The 20997-nt window shown below is 30.4% G+C and overlaps 6 protein-coding genes across 6 annotated transcripts; 4 read left to right on the top strand and 2 right to left on the bottom strand.

The window, feature by feature from the left end:
• Nucleotides 1-502: 502 nt before the first annotated feature.
• LOC127062790 (DNA-directed RNA polymerases I, II, and III subunit RPABC2) lies at nt 503-1486 on the top strand. The gene is made up of 3 exons (XM_050991530.1): nt 503-816; nt 911-1063; nt 1151-1486. Exons 1-3 carry the CDS (start codon nt 788-790, stop codon nt 1359-1361), a joined length of 393 nt encoding a protein of 130 aa, XP_050847487.1. The 5' UTR covers nt 503-787; the 3' UTR covers nt 1362-1486.
• Nucleotides 1487-1670: 184 nt separating this feature from the next.
• LOC127062748 (uncharacterized) lies at nt 1671-3845 on the top strand. Its single transcript, XM_050991451.1, has 5 exons — nt 1671-1832; nt 1913-2067; nt 2211-2318; nt 2429-2603; nt 2680-3845. Exons 2-5 carry the CDS (start codon nt 2060-2062, stop codon nt 3184-3186), a joined length of 798 nt encoding a protein of 265 aa, XP_050847408.1. The 5' UTR covers nt 1671-1832; nt 1913-2059; the 3' UTR covers nt 3187-3845.
• On the bottom strand, nt 3304-7431 carry LOC127062694 (activating signal cointegrator 1 complex subunit 2). The gene is made up of 14 exons (XM_050991349.1): nt 7149-7431; nt 6952-7029; nt 6660-6820; nt 6140-6524; nt 5800-6023; nt 5545-5727; nt 5315-5470; nt 5143-5236; nt 4902-5075; nt 4699-4821; nt 4503-4627; nt 4228-4423; nt 3912-4101; nt 3304-3691 (listed from the first exon to the last, which is right to left on the bottom strand). Exons 1-14 carry the CDS (start codon nt 7188-7190, stop codon nt 3552-3554), a joined length of 2271 nt encoding a protein of 756 aa, XP_050847306.1. The 5' UTR covers nt 7191-7431; the 3' UTR covers nt 3304-3551.
• Nucleotides 7432-7853: 422 nt separating this feature from the next.
• Nucleotides 7854-10283, top strand: LOC127062795 (brain protein I3). The gene is made up of 3 exons (XM_050991545.1): nt 7854-8144; nt 8569-8720; nt 8833-10283. Exons 1-3 carry the CDS (start codon nt 8075-8077, stop codon nt 8962-8964), a joined length of 354 nt encoding a protein of 117 aa, XP_050847502.1. The 5' UTR covers nt 7854-8074; the 3' UTR covers nt 8965-10283.
• Nucleotides 10284-10857: 574 nt separating this feature from the next.
• Nucleotides 10858-15011, top strand: LOC127062707 (cysteine sulfinic acid decarboxylase). The gene is made up of 2 exons (XM_050991375.1): nt 10858-12003; nt 13444-15011. The coding sequence occupies exons 1-2, from the start codon at nt 11800-11802 to the stop codon at nt 14818-14820; spliced, it is 1581 nt and encodes a 526-aa protein (XP_050847332.1). The 5' UTR covers nt 10858-11799; the 3' UTR covers nt 14821-15011.
• Nucleotides 15012-15067: 56 nt separating this feature from the next.
• Nucleotides 15068-20966, bottom strand: LOC127062700 (alanine aminotransferase 1). Its single transcript, XM_050991362.1, has 8 exons — nt 20834-20966; nt 19844-20127; nt 19518-19622; nt 17835-18510; nt 16520-16846; nt 15991-16435; nt 15648-15916; nt 15068-15575 (listed from the first exon to the last, which is right to left on the bottom strand). The coding sequence occupies exons 4-8, from the start codon at nt 18144-18146 to the stop codon at nt 15297-15299; spliced, it is 1632 nt and encodes a 543-aa protein (XP_050847319.1). The 5' UTR covers nt 18147-18510; nt 19518-19622; nt 19844-20127; nt 20834-20966; the 3' UTR covers nt 15068-15296.
• Nucleotides 20967-20997: the final 31 nt, after the last annotated feature.

Here is a 20997-nt window from a genome sequence, read left to right as displayed (position 1 = left end):
AGATCATATAATAATGATATGAAATATCAAAAATAATTTACCGATTGATACATCGAACACTGACCTTTCTTTACAACTCTGTTATATCCTTTACCTTGAAACGGAACATGCTTGAAAAAAATAAACTTCCATGAATGACATAATCGCTGATATCATCTCGCGTTAATCATCTTTTCCAACCCTTTGATCACGTACAATAATACTTTTTTATTCGAAGAATTTCTTGATTGCAAAAGAAAGTGAATAATTAAGAAAAAATATTTTTCACGAATAAAAGTCGATGTAATTTTCGATAGTTATATTTTTCATTCTTCAATAAACGATTTCAATGCGATCTATTTTATCGACATTTTTTTTACTGATGCAATATATGCGACCTCTTTCGGATATAAATCATACTCTAACCTATTATCATCTTTGAACAATTTAATCAATGATTTTTAGTATGCGATTTAAGCGCCTCTACATTGAAATGAAAACGAGAGAGAAACATAACCAAAAACACGGAGTTCGAGGAAAAAAAAGAGAAGAATTGAAGGATAGTCGGAGAAAGTAGTAGCTAGCTGTGTGATTAGTTAGACTCGAGACGCGACGGCCTATCAAAAGACACGATTCGTGTCACGTGACACAGATGTAGAGTAACAATGGGGATAATACGTATATACATACTGTACTACCTCGTGTGAGAATTCATTTACAAACTTGCTTGGGTCGATCGAGTGTTGTTTCTGTAAAAATTTATTTTATTAAATTCTTTATATAAACATATTTTGTATAGACAATAATAATGGCTGACGATGATTTCGACGGAGACGAGTAAGAAAAAGAAATATTTTATTTTATATTCCTTTAGTTTTACTAAGAAAAAAATTTTGATATTTAATATAACCTCCTAATTTTACTTATATAGAGTCGCTGATGATTTTGACGATGTTGATGATGACGATAATATCGAATTAGAACCACAAGAGGAAGACGGTGAAAATATTGAATTATTAGCTGCCGGAGAAGCTTCTGGGGGCGTTCAAAGATCTAAAAGAATCACTACGAGATACATGACAAAGTAAGATCTCGTTTGCTTTGATCTAAAACAAAAAAAATGATGAAAACTTCAAAAACGGATATTTTGTAACAATAAATTTTTTTATAGATATGAAAGGGCACGGGTGTTAGGGACAAGAGCGTTACAGATAGCTATGTGCGCTCCTGTGATGGTTGAATTAGAAGGTGAGACGGATCCTTTACAAATTGCAATGAAAGAATTAAAGCAAAGGAAAATTCCTATTGTAATTCGACGATATTTACCAGATAACAGTTATGAAGATTGGGGCATCGATGAATTGATTATAATAGATCACTAAACTATAAGATAATAAAAGAATATTTTTTTCTTAAATGTAATAAGTATACGTAAACTTGTTAAGTATATAAATATGTAGGATTATTACCTTAATAGGTTTTTATGTCAATATTATAATTTATTAACCTATTATTGTTTTCTTAATCCATTGTATATATAATGTATTATATAAAATTGTTTCTAGAATTCCATAAACCGATTGATAAAGTGAATAATGCGTAATAAAAAAAATATCATAAATAAAAATTTATTTTATAAATTCGAAGAATTCATAAATACGAATAAGAAAAAATTTAATAAAAGTCATCATGAATTCGTATGCGCAGGCGCTACTGTTCTCATCATTGAATTTCTTACGTGAGCATATAGGTTAGAATACTACGTAAGATTTGTACGAAGGCCACAAAAAAAGAAATTATCGATTGCAACGTCCATCTCAAATTCCAGAAAAGAATGTCAATCGTTAATGAGTGTAATGTTAATTGCGAACTTGTGCATGAAAAATGTGAAAATATGAAAGAAAAAATTATCTTAAATCTTATCGGTTTTCAGTTCCGATAACGAGAACGATAAACATCTTTAAATGTTTCTGGTTATCGACGCATTTAACATCGAAATTCCATTGTCGCGTCATTTTCGTGTAAACGAGGCCTCGTAAAACGAATTTAATATGATAACCTCATTTTTTGGAGACTTAACATGACGTGGTAAGTGACATTGCAATTATTACATTAGTAATAATCATAATAATAATAATATTAACAATAGTAATAATAATTAATACAATTACTTAATACGAAAGCAAAATATACATATGATAATTTATTTAATAATGTTATTTCAATATTAGGAACCCGCTAAAAAAGAATCATTTGACGTTGAGACCCAGTCCAGCACAACCTCTACTTTCACATGCTGAAGATAGAGAACTGGATGTTGCGGTACAAAGACTGATCTAGTATGTATTAAACTCATTTTCTCTCTTTCTTAAAAGAATATATAAATCTTGCTGATATAAATTCTCATCTATCATTTATTTATATGAATTTTGTAATGTTATTGTAATAGCGTTGAAGATACAATCAGAAAGTTAACAAAAGAAATGAAAAAGTATCTTCAAGCTGTAGTTAATTTGGATAGAGCTGATCAACGTTTAAGTATGAATTTAACTACCTGTGGTCTGGCTCATATCAGTGATGAGTTCAGAAGAATCGTAGAAGAATATCATTCTATTACTACACAAGTACGTAATATTAATATATATATAAATTCAAAGTAAAATTATTGAAACATATTTTTTTTTTTTACATTTGTAACAGGTTGGTAAAACTGTACAAGAAATGGCAGCTTTATGTCATAAAACTTTCATAGATCCTTTGAAAAAATTACGAGACGAATTTGCATTGATTGCTGCAGCAATAGCAAAGAGAGAGGAATTAGTAACTGCTTGGAAATATTCATACAATCGCGTGAAAAAATTACAAGAAAAAAAAGATAGAACCGCCAGTCATATCGCCAAATTAGAGAGAGAACATAGAGTAGAAGAAGCTGCTGCTAAGGAATTAAAAACATTACATGCTCAACTACTTATAGATTTACCCATGTTTCTTGATAAAAGATTGGAATATATAAAACCGAGTGTACACGCTTTAATCATGATACAATTAGATTATTACGGTAACACAACAGGACTCTTTACGCAATTGATGCCTGTACACAATCCTTCTGAATCTCCCAGTACTGCAATACCAGAAGAGGAATATCAACAGTCGATTAATAGTCAAATTAATAGAATAAGAGGATTAACGATCGTCAAAGATCATTAATGTTGAGGATTCTTTTTTTTCTTTTTTAAAAAAAGAATTAAGTTTTTAATGATTCACCGTGTAAAGATATAAATGTTAGCAGTATAAAAGACTAGGATATAATAATCATGCAAAATGTATTTTTAACAATTCCATTATCTTTATCCATAAAATTATTCTTAAGGCTTTGGGAATGCCATATAGGCATTTTGTAAACTATATTACAACCGAATAAATCTCTTGCTAAGTTTAACATACATAAGTTGCACGGAATTATATCTTAAAAAGTAAATCATTTTAAATTGTACGAAAGTTGCGCTAAACGTTTGGCAGTATTTACATTGTGGAAATATGTATTTTCGGCAAGAAATATTCTGGAAAATATTTCAAGATGGTATCATTCCATGTCTTTGTTTCCAATTAGCACCTGCGCGACGATTATGATTAGCCCGTGTAGCTTTATGCGTATTTTTCTTATCTCTGTTAACAGTAACATCTTTATCTTGCCCTTGGCCTTTGGGTTTTCCTAGAATATAAATATATACATATATATATATATATATATACACGTGTTCATAATATATTATTGTAATTTGTTTTTAAATACTCTTACAAAGAGTGACTACTCTTTGATAAACGAATACTTTGGTTTGTGTATAATAAAAAGGACAAAATATAAATCTAGATCGGTTTTGTATGTTATGCAATTAAATAAATTAGATATAGAAAATATTTCTAATACATACCAACAACATCGTTCGAAGATTTCTTGCCGCGTGCTGCTTGTCTTCGTTGTTCAGCTTTGGCACGCAAATCTGCCGGATTTTGTACAAAATTATCTTTCCCATTTACTTCGTTAGATGTAGTCTCGTTATCACTGTCAGATTCATTCTCGTCCTCAGATTCTGTAATATTTTTCTCTTTCGCTAACAGCACCTATCATCATTATATCATTGTTACAAAAGTTACAAATCTGTATCTTTAATAAATGTAATATTCGAATATTATAATAATATGTTATAATAAGATTACTAAACCAATTCAAATAATATATGAACTAACTCGAGGAGTAGTAAAAGCTCTAGAATCTGGAACATCATCTTGCGTTGTACCCCGTACATCATGACTATCATATGTATCATCATACTCATCATCATAATCATCCATAACCAAGCTATATTTACTATATATATTAGCAACTTTTTTAACTTCCGATTTATCGTTTAATAGCTCATTTATATTCTTGTATTTATCTTTCCTATATATGAAAAATACAAAAAATGTAGTTCCAGATGGAATATCAAAAACGAACGATTTTTATCTTTCACTATAATTACCTTTTGCCCTTATGAACTCTGGACATATCAATATCATCTCTAGTCATAATGTCAAATTCATCGTTATCAAATACGTTAAGTCTTTCGATACCAATATCATGATCCACAACGGCCGTAGGTGTTTCCTATAAGATACATTATCGAAATAAATATGTCTGTTTAAAGAAAATTTATTATTGAAATGTTTTATAAATACCTCTGGATTTGGTGGTATATATGGTAACGAAAAATCTAATTCACTCAAATGTGAAGGTAAAGTGTATTCTAAAACAGCATTTATCACATCTGCAGTATTGTAGTCATAGTGTTTCAAACACATCTAAAATTTTTTAAATAATATTGATCATATCGTTTTTTGAAGAGTAGAAAATATTAATTGATCACTGAATCAAATACAACCTGAATAAAACCTTCTCCTAAATGACTTAAAATATCTTTTACTTCACTAATGAGAGAAGCTATTTCAATGGACGATCTTCGAACGGGTTTTTGTATTACATTTTCCACAGGAACATTCTTGGATGTTGATGGGTGTTGATTAGTTCCTACATTACTAGGCCCTGCTACAGCTTCCTAAAATTGTATCCTTTAATATATGTCATAAAAATTTGAAAAACATTTATTTCTTCTATCTACTTACTTTTTTGTTATTGGAAGAGACAATGACAGAAATTTGAGAATCTCCTATAGCAGCATAAACTGCTTGCAATATATAATTACGTTTTATGGTATCTCTAATAAACAATTAAGTACTGTATATTAATAAAATAAAATTATTAGAAACTATTACGTTAATATTATATTAAGGATACAGTTCAGGACATATTTTTGATAATTCTTCCAAGTCAGAGCCTACTGGATAAAACTGATGATAATCCGTGATAAATTCTTTTTCTGATATAGCGTTACTTAGCAAGTTTAAATAATCATCGACTCGTTCTTTTATTTCTTCCTCCGAAAGTGTATCACTGTTTATAGCAAGCGAGTTAATACATAGAATTGTGAAATGCGATGAAATTAGCAATTTACGGTAGAATCTTACAGTTTTTGATGTATATTCTCCACAGGCTCATGCACTATAGTTCGATAAAGATGTAGTAATTCTATTCTAGTCACATCTAAACGATGCCTTAGTTCTATAAATTTTCCTAAATGTTCGTTGTATGCTAATTCATTTAGTTTTTTATACATTTCAGGTATTGTATTTTCATATATAGAAACTATCCTAATATGATGAAAATAGAAATTAAGTAATCAAATTCATTTAAATAAATTATAAAATAAGATATAAACTTACTTATTCATAAAATTTTCATCACGATATTTTTTTACTGCTGGAGGGTAATTTTTTAAAAATGTAGTAATCGTAGAAGATATATCTAGAACATATAGTATCATATCCTCCAATGAGAACAATGTAATTTTAGTAATTTCAATCGGCACGATCAAAAGTGGTGGTACTGCTTCATCTGACGAACAGGTAGGTCGATCCTGGAATCCTCTTTCTACATTATAAAGAGCCTAAAGAAAAAAAAAATATTTTTATAAATATCCTATTCTCATAAATATTATAATATCAATGTAATGTAATAGAGAGTGTAAAATGAAGATGATAAAAAAATTAAATATTAATTTACCTTAACAAGGTAAGGAACAGACTTTTCAACATCATCATTATATAATGGTTGAATTGTAAATAGACTATCTAAAATTCTTGCTATTGTTTTTTCATTTTCACGACCATATAATTGACACAAATCATAAATGATAGGTACGGTAAATATAAAATTATCATACAATAACTTTCCAAGAAATGGAACTGTCATATATTCAGTAGAACTTTCCTTGTTTGTAACAAGACGTGCAAAAATCAAAAGTACATGATGACGAAGTGTTTCTATAATATTTTGCATTTCCAAGTCATTAGGAAAACTTTCTAAAGCATAAAATGGTGGGGCATCTTGTAAAAAGGATACCAATGCATCCAATATTGAAGTATTGAATACGATGTTTGACCAAAACCTGAATAAATAACAGTAGAATTCAAAAGCCGATATATACATATATATTTGATTATTTGTTTTAATTCTAAATGATTCAGATTGAAATGAAACTATTCTAATAGAATATGATATATATATATATATATATAGATACCTATAAAATGGAAGAGTCAAGACCCATTTTAAATCATCGATCATATAACCCATAATTTCTATCCAGTGTTCCTTAGCGCCCATAATTTCAGTTCCATTATTATCATACATATTTGGAACTTCATAATGCAAAAAATACCGCTCTTCTACCCATTTTTCATCCTTAAATATATTTTGTTTACAATAATATTAAATAAATAATACAAGACACAAATATTGAAAATCATAAAAACAATTGAAATAAGTATTATAGATCTTCCAAATAATTTAATATTATGAAATAATAATCTTACTAAAGCAGGAACATAATCTGGAATTCCACCTGTCTTAATTGTTAATATCAAGTCTTCCAAAGGAACACAATCAGGATTCTGTAAAATATATAAGAAATATTCGATATTTTTTTCAACAATATTGAAATTCTAACCTCTTAAAATTTAAAGTAATCGCATAAATAGATTACAGTATACGATTAAAGAAAATATAATACCTTAAAAGGCTCCATGCCGTTTTGTAATACATTTTCCGTCATAAATATTGTTATTGATTACGAAATTACAATAGCAAAACAAAATCAAGCAACTGCACCTTGTGTCACGAAATTATTCTTGCTATATTTCTTTCAACTATATTCAATCCTGTATTCTCTTCCACTTCCACCAATCAAGGAATAAGATCTCTACGATAAGCCAATCATAAATTTTTTATAAGGATCTGTTCCTTATTAAAGACAAATGATCAAAGTTTAACGCTTGTAATCTGATTAAAAATTCCTTTTCTAACTCAATTGTTACAGATAAACAAAAAATTAATTAATTTCATGCTATGTATTATATTGTTTTTGCAATGTAAAATAATTATTTAATTTTTCTATTCATATATATCTATACTACATTAATATAAGAAACTTGTATTTAAACGTATATATATAAATATCGTTAAAAATTATTGCAATTTGTAAACTTTAAAACTTCCCATCTGTCATGAAAACGATGTTATAGTTATATTTTTTTTTTCGAATATTTATTTCAAACAAAAGACTATTTACAATGTAATGCATTTTCGCTTTGCTTTTACATCAGTAAATATGTTTCATTGATAATATAATTAAAAACAGAAATTTCAAATGTGAACGTAAGATGGTTCTTTATACTCTCTATAATTAATTATAATAGTTATCTTCGTATGTACTGTTCATTTTAGTACCAGACTGTCGAGAGATTTTACTGTAGTTTCTTTTTTTTTACCAAACGCGCTATCTGTCAAGCAATTAAAAAGAGAAACATATGTATATGTAAAGGAGTGTGAGATCAGTCATCCTGCATTCGTATGATCGGTTAATCGCACAAGATTTAATATTGTATTTATACTATTGGTCGTTGGATACTATCGCAAATAATTTTGTGTATTTTGATTATGGAGAGCAAATTACTTAATTCTGCAGCTGATAAACCACCTCCTTATTCTTCTTCAACTGCGCCAACGGGTATGTTGATTCGAACAAACGAATTAGGTTATTTATACTTGGAAATATAATTATTACTTTTACGTAATTTTCAACAATCTTTTTTTTTTTTTTTGTAAAATTTGATGTAAGCATATTCTTAGATAATATTTTATGGTAAAGTTATTACGAATAAATGATCTATATTTTATATTTATATACAATTTTACACATTTGACAGATATATGAGACATTGCATGATACGTGTTAATAAGATAATGAAATTATTTTACTTTGATAATAATGTCATGAGATAGGCTTTTAATCATCTCTTTCTCTCTCTTTCTCTCTCTCTCTCTCTTTCTTTCTTCTTTTCTCACTCTCTTTATCTCTAATCTAATGCGAACTAAATAAATAATAATAAATATAAAGGAGTAAACTCAAATATATATATATATATATATAGAAAATGCTTCATGGCAACCACCTCCTGGATATTATCCTAGTACAGTGATCACGTCGAATCAGGACAATCATGTGCCATCCTATGGTGCTATTCAATCTACTACAATTTTAGTACCAGAAATTATTCTTGTTGGAGGTTGTCCAGCATGTAGAGTAAGTATTTTTAAATTTCGGAAGTATTGGAACTTGCTTGATATCGTATGCAATAATTGGGATCATTGTTATTATCGTGTATATAATTCAAGTTGTTATTTTTTAAATATAGGTAGGGATTATGGAAGATGATTATACATGCTTGGGTCTACTATGCGCCATTTTATTCTTTCCAATTGGAATAATATGTTGTCTTTTATTAAAGACACGTCGTTGTTCTAATTGTGGTGCATATTTTGGTTAACAATTTAATGTTTTATATATATATATACATATAAATATATGTTATTGTATTAAATATTGTTTAGAAGAAGAACTTTATGGTTCATAACAAAGGTAGGCCTAATATTATAGATATATGAGTAGGTTCCTATGACTTCTAAAGATGTTTGCTGCAATTATTTTATAGAAAGAAACAACAGTTTTTTATTAAAAATAATGATAATATAATTAATAAGAGAAAGATGATAACGTTATATATGCCTTTGCATTCCAAGAAACAATTTTGATTAATATAATGAGTTATGCAAATGTAAAGTAGTTTTGATTGGAAATCATATTTAAGTAGGAGATGAAAATATAAATTTTATATGAAAAGAGAATATCTATCCGTATACAATTTTGTTGTTTTTTAATACTTTAGACAAAATGTAAACTTTGCGCTACCACCTTGAATCTCTAAAATTCTTGTTAAGTGATAGACATTCATTTATATGTAATTAATATATGCAAGTATTTCATGTTACTTTATTATGTATAAAGTTTCTTTTTGAGCATTTTGAACAAATCTGTATTAATAATAAAAACTATTAGATAATATTATTATTAATATAGGGTCATAACTTGGAATAAAAATTAAATCGTTATATTTTTAAACTCACTTGTGATACAATAACAATAGAGTTTAATTAATAACGTAACGTATTATGCGAGAACGAACGATAATTGTTTTGATAGATATTTACCAAAGATAAATCTTATTTTCGCATTTTTAAAAATTTATTTTTGATAAAAGAAGAGAATTTTGCAAGGCATTTGTTACTTGAATAGAGAGATAAAGTAAAATAAAAAAGGACAAAAAAAGATGAGAAAATAAAACCGAATAGTATTCGAAATCGATATAATATGAAAGTTACCCATGCGTCATCCTTACGAATACCCCGTCCTTTCCTTGTAAATCGTGTTTGAACGATCGTTCGTAGACGGGGGAATTCCCTTGCGCATTGAGGACGTAAAACATTTGAGCGAATTCCGATGAAACCGTTACGATGAGAAATTAATGAGTTTGCGAGAAATAAATAAATCAATAAATAATACATATATATATATACGAATATACACTTATATATACATATATACACACACACATATATATGTATATATAATAATAATAATAATAATAATAATTGTAATATTGTGATGCTGCGCACGTATCACATTTTTCAATGTAACAATATGATACAACAATTAATATGTTTGTTTTGTTTATAAACTGTAAAAAAAAAAGAAAATAATAAGAAAACAAGAAAAGTCAAAAATAAAATAAATATATATTGTGCACCATCTTCCTTTGTCTTTCATCAAAATCTCATTTTGTATAATTAAGCGACAGATCGATCGTTATCGATCGCATACTTATGTTACTATTGCTCGTTATTGAATCGCAATAGACAAGGCCGTAAGTTAGCAAATCGAGCAAAAACGTAAAACGGTTGACTAGTTCTATATAGAATTGTATATTACAATTTGAAAGTTTACCAGGCGATTTCTTTCTTTACTTTTACTATATCAACATTTTTGAATTCCACGCTCTATACATACACACACACACACACATATATATATTAAATAATAATATTGTTAGTAATATATTAAACGTAAGATTTGACTAGAACAAATCGTATTTATAATAACGTGAGTTTCAACAATAGTACAAAATAAATGTGTAAAAGAAAAGAAAAAAAAAGAAAAATGTCTTAATTAGAGATAGATTACTTTTTTCTAACGGAAATATTCTGTTATAATCAAATTCCAACGATGACTTTCCTCGTTCCATTCTCTTATAAGGTTTGGTATTTTTTTTTTTCTTTTTTTTTATGTATATATATACTTTTGCGCATGCGATCACGATTATAGTCGTGTTCGTCAAACGCGGATAGCTGGTTTGCCAGCTGGAAGTTAAACAAGCAGCGACATGTTTAAACGTTTGTAAAAAGACCGGATAAGGAGATCGTATTAAAAGTTTGTACGATTCATTGACGCGGAAAATTTATTCGTAGAAAAGAATTATTTTTTTGTTTTTGTGAAAAATCAACAGCAACGACAACAATGTAAATCGATTTTGAAAGGTTAGATTCGGATTTTATTGTCGAATTAAACGAAGAGAATAATCGATCGTCGAGACAGTGAGAAGACGAGCGTATCGGATTAATATGTTATTTGAGGATAACGAACGTGATAAGTGCGTCATAATTGATAATTTTGTTTCTTTTTTCTGATGCTTTTCTTTTTCTATTCACACGCTTTTCAATATAATATAATAGTGATAAGTAAAACGCTTCGTAATAGTTCGTAAAAGATTCTTCGTATTGATGATATAATGTTCAAGGGATGAGAGAGATGAGTTCGCTGATAAACTTTTATCGAAACGTGTTATTAATCGTGACGTGAATTTCTTTTTACCTTTTCTTTTTTTTTCAAACGATTTTTTTGATCCTTTCGAAAAGGAAGATTTTGAAAGTAAATGACAGAGGAAGTGGGAAGTGGTAAAACATTATTCCAAGAAATCATCCACGCGGAGGAAATCGAGTTAAAACTGCGGAACGCGATGGAGGGAGATATAATGTTTTTGCGTCCTTGGTCTTAAGGCTTTAATATATAAAGGCAAACAGTGGCTCTTACTGCAGAATCAGAACGAGGAAAGTCTCGGTCCGTGTATTTATAGTCAGAAGTAATGCCGACGAATGAAAATAAGAAGTTGGACGAGTCCTTGAAATAGACGACAGATTTTTATAAACAAAGTGACAATACTATCGATTCCAGTATATCGTTAAATCGAAAATTTTCGAATAATACCACGATGTCGTCGAAGGAATTGCACGGTATTCCGATAAATTCAAATGGATTGGAAGTTCTCATTGGTGAACATTTAACGAATGATTTACGGAACGAAAAAGAAACCAATCAGATTAGGGGATACTACGAAAGTTTATCCAATCGCATCCTACACGAAAAATTTTTAAGGGACTTGATCGATATATTATTGGATAAAGCAGTTTTCGAGGTAAAATTACTATTTTCAAATATTTTTCTTATTCTCCGTCGTATCGTTTTTTTATTTTTCAATTAACAAATTTTATATTATATATACCTATAATTGGTATATATATTTCTTTTATATATATATGTATATATTTTAAGATATGCATATATTGTATAATATAAGATATATATATATAAAATTTAAAATTATATTAAATAACAAAAAAATAAATATATATGTATATATCTAATTATCTGATGTTGTAAGTATATATGTGTTATTTTAGTATTGTGTATATGATTATACACACACACATACACACACACAATTATCTAAATGATCAGAAATCAGTGCAAATCTTTTATGTCTTCGAACTTACGGAAGTGACGCGTTTTACGTGTCACGAAGAAAACTATCAATGACCGAGGTCATTTGCGATTACACAAATCATTATAAATCGTAATGACAGATTGCAAAAAAAAGGTACATAATCGCACTCAAATAAAAATTATGTAATAATTTTTTACACGATAAATACTTTCCTTTTCTTTAAATGCATTACTACCGTTTCGCTGAAAAAAGTAAGTACGTAATCTGTTAAATCGCGTTCATAATGATTTTTATATGCAAATTATAGACAAGAAATAATGTTGCAAATTCCGGACATATATATTAATTAAGTTTGCTTGTGTGGTCAATGTCAGATTTACACACAGGTTGAGAAGTTGGTTGTATCGGTGTCCGTAAGACAGGGTGTACGATAAATATAAATTTATATTGTGTAATTTAATTTAATTTAATATTTGATGGCTGATCATATGTTAATTATTATTTCTATATTTGAGATTAGAATCGAATTTTGGCAGTGTATTTCTTATTTTATGTATAATTGATTTATTTTAATAGGCCTTAAATATTTTTAATGGCTCAGGCTCTTTAAAGATTAAACCTGCTACTGTGTGTAGTCTTATTTTTCTAAATTTGAATGTACATATATACATAATGTAAATACATATATAAATATATGCATATATGTATGCATATATATATATATATAATATATCATATATCATGGGAACGTATGACTCATATGCGATTTTACAATTTTATACATATATATATGTACATATATATGTACATTCTTTCTGTAATAGCTACAAGGCAAGCTAGTATACAATAGCAAATCGAATGATATGGCAATCGATATCATTACTATGTAATATATATATATACACACACATACACATCACGCGTGCGCGCGCACACACACATACACACGATTATGATTTACATATCATTTTTAATAGTTTTTGTTAGAATCAAAATGCAATCTGCAATTACATCTATGTATAATTAATGAATGGAATACTTAAGTGCAAGGAGATCAAATTACATGTTAAGGAATGATGATGGAAATTATGTCGATAAATGAATCTATCTCTATGAATTATTATCTTTCAGGGTACATCAAGGAAAGAAAAAGTCGTGGAATGGGTGGAACCAAAGAAACTTCCCTTTTTGATAGATTTGACCTTACCAATGAATGGAGTATCACACGAAGAATTATTATCGTTAGCTCGTAACATTATAAAGTATAGCGTAAAAACAGGTCATCCACATTTCGTCAATCAACTTTTCTCCAGTGTGGATCCTTACGGTCTCGTAGGTCAATGGTTAACCGATGCTTTGAATCCCTCGGTTTACACTTACGAGGTATCGCCAGTGTTTTCCTTGATGGAGAACGAGGTGCTCAAAGAAATGAGAGAAATAATTGGTTGGGAAAATGGTCGAGGCGATGGAATATTTTGTCCTGGTGGCTCATTGGCCAATGGTTATGCTATCAATTTAGCGCGTCATTATAAATTTCCTGAATTTAAGGAAATTGGCTTATCGCAAACACCTAGACTCGTTATATTTACGTCCGAGGATGCTCATTATTCGATGAAGAAGTTGGCTGCTTTCCTTGGTATCGGTGCTAGCAATGTTTGTTGCGTTAAGGTCGATGAACGTGGTAAAATGTGCATTCAAGATTTGGAATTACAAATAGACGAAGCTCTGCGCCAGAAAGCTGTACCTTTGATGATATCTGCTACCGCTGGTACGACCGTTCTAGGTGCGTTCGATCCACTCGAAGATATATCTGCTATTTGCACGAAGTACAACATTTGGTTCCACGTTGATGCAGCTTGGGGTGGGGGTGTTTTGATGTCGAGGAAGTATCGTTTCTTGCTCAATGGTATTGAGCTGGCAGATTCGGTAACTTGGAACCCTCACAAGTTGCTCGCCGCACCTCAACAATGTTCGACTCTTTTGATACAACATGAAGGCTTACTTGAGTCTGCACATGCCTCAAAAGCGAGCTATTTGTTCCAGCCAGACAAGTTTTACGATACATCTTATGATTCTGGCGACAAGCACATTCAATGCGGCCGAAGAGCTGACGTATTGAAATTTTGGTTTATGTGGAAGGCCAAAGGTACCAATGGTTTTGAGAAACACGTCGATCGCGTCTTTGAATTATCACGATACTTTACCGATTACATTCGTCAACGAAAGGGATGGAAGCTCATATTAGAGCCCGAATGTACGAATGTTTGTTTCTGGTACACACCGCCATTGAAACGTCATTTAAAAGACGAAGAATTATCTAATCTTCTTCATAAAATTGCTCCGATCATCAAGGAGCGTATGGTCCGCAAAGGATCCATGCTAATTACATATCAATCTTTACATAATCTTCCTAATTTCTTTAGACTCGTTTTACAAAACTCTGGATTGACGGAAGCTGACATGAGATTTTTTGTCAATGAAATAGAAAGTTTATCATCCGATCTTTGAAAGTATTTCTGAAAGTATCAACACACGTCGATGATATCGATGAAAGTATAAATTTTTTTTTTAATCTGGGATTTACAAACTCGTATCATGTAAATAGTATTTTTAGTATCCATGTATTAATATTGACATACATGTATATATGTATCTAAAAAAAAATATATATATTAAAATGAAATTATAAGCTATTAATATATACGAGTATTGATATATGTAAATCCATGTGTCCGAAAATAAGTTCTAAAATATATTAATATTTTGACATAAAGTACATTTATTGATAAGTAGTAAGTGTTGATATAGAATTAATATAGTAGAAGTGAGACGATGACTGATACGCGTTGTTTTTTGTTAATGTAATTGCACTTTTACTCTTCTATTTACAGGTACTCATTAACAATAACAAGCACAAACAGGCAGCTTTTACGAATAAAAGACGATGTCACACGTACGTTTGTGCAGAAATGCATTAACAGTTTTTAACTGTATTCTTTGAGGAACTTTAAATGAAATTCTTTTAGACTAGTTAACATCGTTTTCATTTTTTCTTTTTGTGGTAAAATGGTCGTCCTGAAGTGATATGTTCCAGGTAGTTGTCCAAAGCCTGAACCAGCGATCACACAAATTCCAGTTTCCTCTAATAATTTAAAGGCATAGAAAAGATCAGGAGATTGACCTTTAGCTTTGGCTGCTTCTATAGCCTTTGGTGGAATCTCAAATCGTGGGAATACGTACATCGCACCCATAGATGGGTTAGTCTATTATACAAATGAGTAATCTTCGTAATCTCGTAAAACAATTGTATATAGCAAAGAAAACAATGATCTTACCTTGTAGCCTGGAATACTATTCAACATATCTACAGCCAATTGCGATCTTTCTGCCAAAGACAATAAGGTATTACGTTTTTCTTCTTCAAACTTTACATAAGATGGTTCGTTGGGTTTTGGTGTATTTGTCACTACATCCATCACAACTTGTCCTAGAACGGTCGGGCATAACATGGCCGAGATCGACTTTCGCAATAATTGCATTACTGTTGGGTCCACATTTATGAGTTCTGCATAACCACCACGTATACCACATTCGCCCATGTATCCTATAGAAATGAATTATTTTAGTTTTCTTAGATGCACGTATAAGTGAAATATATAAATATTTATTTATTCGTACCTTTGGAGATAGACATGAAAGAGGCCAGCTCCATTTGATTATAAGGTGCTCCTAGTTCACTAGCCACTTTTTTGAACGAGTGGAAACAGCAGTTTTTATCATAAATATTGTCTTGATACACTTCATCCGCGAATATAAATAGTTGGTGTTTGTGAGCAAATTTAAGAATATCTTCTATATTAGACCGATTTAAAACTTGACCAGTTGGGTTTCCAGGATTTATTACGACTAGAACACGAGGATTACAACTCTTTTTGCTTTCATTTAATGACCTTTCTAATTCAGCGATATTCAGTGCCCATTTATTGTCTTCGTCCAAAAAATAACCAATTTCAGCAAGACCAAATTCTGATATACTTGCACTGTAGAGTGGATATTGTGGAATTGGAATCATAACTCCAGTTGGTTTGTTATTTATCTTTTCAGCAAATAGTTTCAAGACAGACTAAAATAAGAAAAACAATTACTTTATTACTTTAGTATTATATAAAATATGAAGAAAGAATATATGATACGATAAATTGCATACCTTGATCGCATCTGATGCACCATTGCCCATAAAAATATTTTCATAATTGCTTGGTATACCATCTCGATTTTCTATATATTGTGCTATGTGCTTACGAACAATTTCCAATCCCATAGAGTCTGTGTAACATCCTACACTTCCTCTACACGCTTGAAGAAGTGCTCTTGCTCTAGATTTTGCATCTTCGGGATAACTTGGATCATTAAGGAGATCTGGTAGTACAGTTAAACTCAATACTTGACGTAAAAATGTAATAGGTTTTTGACCCATTGCATGGGCATCTCCGATATTAGCTTTAAGAACTTCTTTAAATGGTTTTTTCGCACCCTGTTAAAAATCCAACATACTAATTTGTTAAATAATCTACCAGAGAAAATAATGCGTCAGAGTAGTGTAACCAATATATCATATCTATTTCCATGACTCCGCAGGATGTATCTAATTAAATAGATTATCTGTTATATAAAGCTACGCTTGGACTATAGTATTAATTGAAATAACCTTTAATTTAATATATATTCTTTCTATATAGGAAACATATAGAAAATATATTATTGTAATATGAACATATTGCCAATATGTCATACGATACGATTACGCGTTTTGTTAGAATTAGAAGTGTTAGTAGTCTAAACGTGTTTAGAATTGACGTAGATTGGTCATGTCATCACACGACTACTCGTGTGTGCGCATCATCATGCTATCGTTTGCATTTATTTAGGAATATTGTATACGTATCTTGTTAATATCACGAAAGAGGATTGCTATTTTTAGTTGTATCCCGCGTTGTTCCAATATATACACGTTCTAACGTGTAATAACAAATTCTCTCTCTTTTCCATCGATACGAATGAAAAATTAAATTCCACAAAGTCAACATCGTATTACGAGGACTACGCGACCTTGTCAAAGGACATGAGAAAAGCGTGACAGGTGGTCGCGAGCGCACAATACATGCATATGTCCAGTGTGAAAAAAATGGCGCGTATTACTTATGCGTCATCATTTGTACGCAGAACTATTATTGCAACTGACAAGTTGACATAGTTCGTTTGAAAATTGGCGCCTCTACTGATTAACTTATTTAAATTCTTTTACCGCCTTTTCATACAGCTACATTTTATTCTACGTTTGTCGATAATTTTTTTCTATGCCCTTTCCCTCTCTCTCTCTCTTTCTCTATCTCTGTTTCTCTCTCTTAATCTCTCTTTTAATCTTCTACTGATCCATACGAAAATGAAAAAAACAAAAAAAAAAAAACAAAAAATAACAAAATATATAGTAAAATAACAAGCGTAAACAGATTAATTCTTACCTTTTGCAATTCTTTCTCAATCTCATTAGCCCTTATCAATAAAGGACCACGTACAGCGTATTCCATCTTTTTGATATTTTCATAAATATTATCCTCGTTTAAAATCTTCATATTGCTGGACGCTGTACTCGCCATGGTGCGACTAAGAACTGTCGTATCAACAGCCACTGACTGAACTACCGGCACGTTCGACGTTCGCGAACGATTAGGTCTCGTTCGAACCGTTGCCCCTACCCCTGCACCTATCAGACCCCCGCGTTCCCATGCCCTGGGCCAGCCAGCGGCAGCGATAACTACTGATTTTCTCGACATTTTAACGAGAGATTGATTCACAATTACTGATATTTGTGTATATTGTGAAATGAGCGTCACGATATTACACGTTTCTCTCTCTCTCTCTCTCTCTCTCTTTCTCTTTTAATATTTTTTATCTCTCTCTCGCTCTCTCTCTCTCTCTCGCTTATTCTTTCTCTCTTACGTGACGTATCTATGCACTCTACGTGCGTGATATAGTTTATAGTCAGGTACACAGTAGAGTGCTGACCGAGACACGATGATTGCCAATACACCTCCAATATAGAACGGACTAACTTCGTTCGTTTTCGACTTCGTGCTGATTCGGCTCTCTTCGATGCTTCTCGTCGTTCTTCTCCGCCTACTACTCGGATCTTCTCGTCTACCAACCACCTTTTTTTTTATTATTAGAAAAGAGTGCAGCATCTCTCTCCCTCTCTCTCTCTCTCTCTCTCTCTCTCCCTCTCATTTATCGATACTTTCTCTTTCTCCCTCGCCCTTTTCTCTCTTTCATTTTTTTTTCTTTCTCTCTCTCTCTTTCTCTCTTTTTCTCTCTTTTTTTCTTACATTACTTCAAAAACAATTAACTCAAATGAATAGCTTTTAAGTATTAACACATCGACTATATTTCTATACTTCGTTTCTTGCTATCACGACAAACTATAAAAAGGATCAGCTTGTTGCATCAATTAATGTCTTGTACCTATTTTTTATTTGTACGTAGAAATATATGGCATACTTATTTGGATTGCAACTCAATCTAAGATTAATATGTTACATGCTTTTTGCTCGAGAAAGATTTCAACGATAAAACAATGATAAGCTTTTGTTTAAAGAATTAACGATCACGTGATTTGTTTTTTTTTGACACGATCGTTAAGATTAACTTTTACAATGTTTATAATACTTCTTGCATTCATTAACATTTTATTGTTGCTAAGGCAATTAAATTTCTACTTTGTAAAACTTGTTCGCTCGGTAGATAGGTAATATCAGCGCCAACGTAAAACTGATATTTGATTTTGAAGCATAGATAAGTTATAATGACATTAACAATGATAAGATATACTATAGATGCATTGTTATAACATTATCAGTTATTTCAAATTTTTTATCGAAAGAAAAGAACAAAAATATCTAATCACTATGCCTATTGTATTGATTGAATGCACGGACTCGATAAAACGTATTATGTATAGATGATCGTGTCAGGTGTGTCTCCTATCTAATATTCGATTTTCAAGAGTCAAGGTCTACAAGTTATATCTTTCGTAGAGAAACGTAATACGGACCGTTCAAGAATATTAATTTTTAATAAATATTTAAGGAGGTATACATATATCGTTATAATTAAGTTTCGAAGTTTTATAGGTATAAAAATTGACTCACTTTTATAACGGATGGTCAATTAAATTCGAGGCGAAGACGTATCGTTTCGTGTTCTTGTTATTCCTCCCAATTTCTCGTTCAGGTCCATGCGGTACGTTTAATCGACTTAACATAAAAAAGAATTACCAAGAATATACCAATTTGATATATATCGAAGAACATTCTTTTAGAGAAAATTATTCGGTAACGGTATTTTTTTGTACTAAGTTTTATTTTTGCAATCGCCGTCGATAATCGTAACTACTTTATCGAGCGATTTGATTACCGACATTACTGACGAATAAATGGCAAATTACGTTTTTGTTTGAAGTTTTAATGGCACACACCTTATATATCCTGAGGAGTTTAAAAACCAACTAATTGAACGTATTAACTCATTAACGCATTTTTGTTACATGAGTCAACAAGTAACGAAACGGATGTTATTACTGCGAATTTTTCAGCCCATTTGTGATGCCATCGTCGAATAGGAAAAACGAAAGAAGACACGTAAGAGACTATTTGGTTTCAGTTAACTTGCCTCTTTCGATGATGTACCAGACGGCACTGGTCCAAGTTTTCTTCGTTTTACGAGCACTGCAGAACGGAGTATGCGCATGAAGGACTTCAACTTGATATAAATCAAATTACATTGTTTCAGTATGAGGATGTATCAGTAAATGATAATAGGGTCATACTCTTTGTACTATGAACTATATTTTCTGAGAAAATCTTTTTTAGATAAATATATATTTTTACAAGTGTACGTCAAATCTTTTATTTTTCTCTAATCTTTCTAACTAAGAATATTACGTTAAAGAAAATTCCAATTAAAAAATGAAATATTTCGATTAACACACACGATTTTTATGAATAATCAAAAATACCGCTTATCTTGTTATTTATATTAAATAATATCTAAGATTCGTGAAACTACTTGCAACTATTCAATCTACACTTTCCCTTTTTTTTTTTAATTGAAAATGACTACTTTATCGACAGATATAATTCCATAACGATAACGTCGTTTTAAAATGAATTAGGAATATAAATATTCTGGCGAAATAAATTCTAATGATGTGAAAAATGTATGGGAAATGGTATACGTTAGCAAATTTCGAATACATTATAAGGTTAAATTCTTCTTAATGAGAAACAAATTTGATATAAAAGAACAAAATTTAATATATAAGAAAAGAAAATGTTTGTTAAGTGAGAAATACTTTTAAATTCTTTTCGAGAAAAGATTAATAAATTATTATCGAAAAGATTAATAAGGATCGTTTCATCTTTCTTTCTTTTTTTAATTAGATAAGTCAGTATAGAAAGAAGTTTACCTGTTAAAACGTATTTTCAATTTTCCTTGTTGAGAATAGCCAGTTATTCCGACATATTGCGTCTACTGTTTGTAAAACGAGTTTTCGTATACAAGTGTTGACGAATGCTTAGAAATATTTTTAGAATAGATCTTATATAAGATTCATTCGTAAGCATAAACATT

This window comes from Vespula vulgaris, chromosome 1 (genome assembly GCF_905475345.1).
Source record: "Vespula vulgaris chromosome 1, iyVesVulg1.1, whole genome shotgun sequence".
NCBI lineage: Eukaryota > Metazoa > Arthropoda > Insecta > Hymenoptera > Vespidae > Vespula > Vespula vulgaris.
Note: the sequence above shows the minus strand (reverse complement) of the source record. Positions and strands in the feature narration are given on the sequence as shown.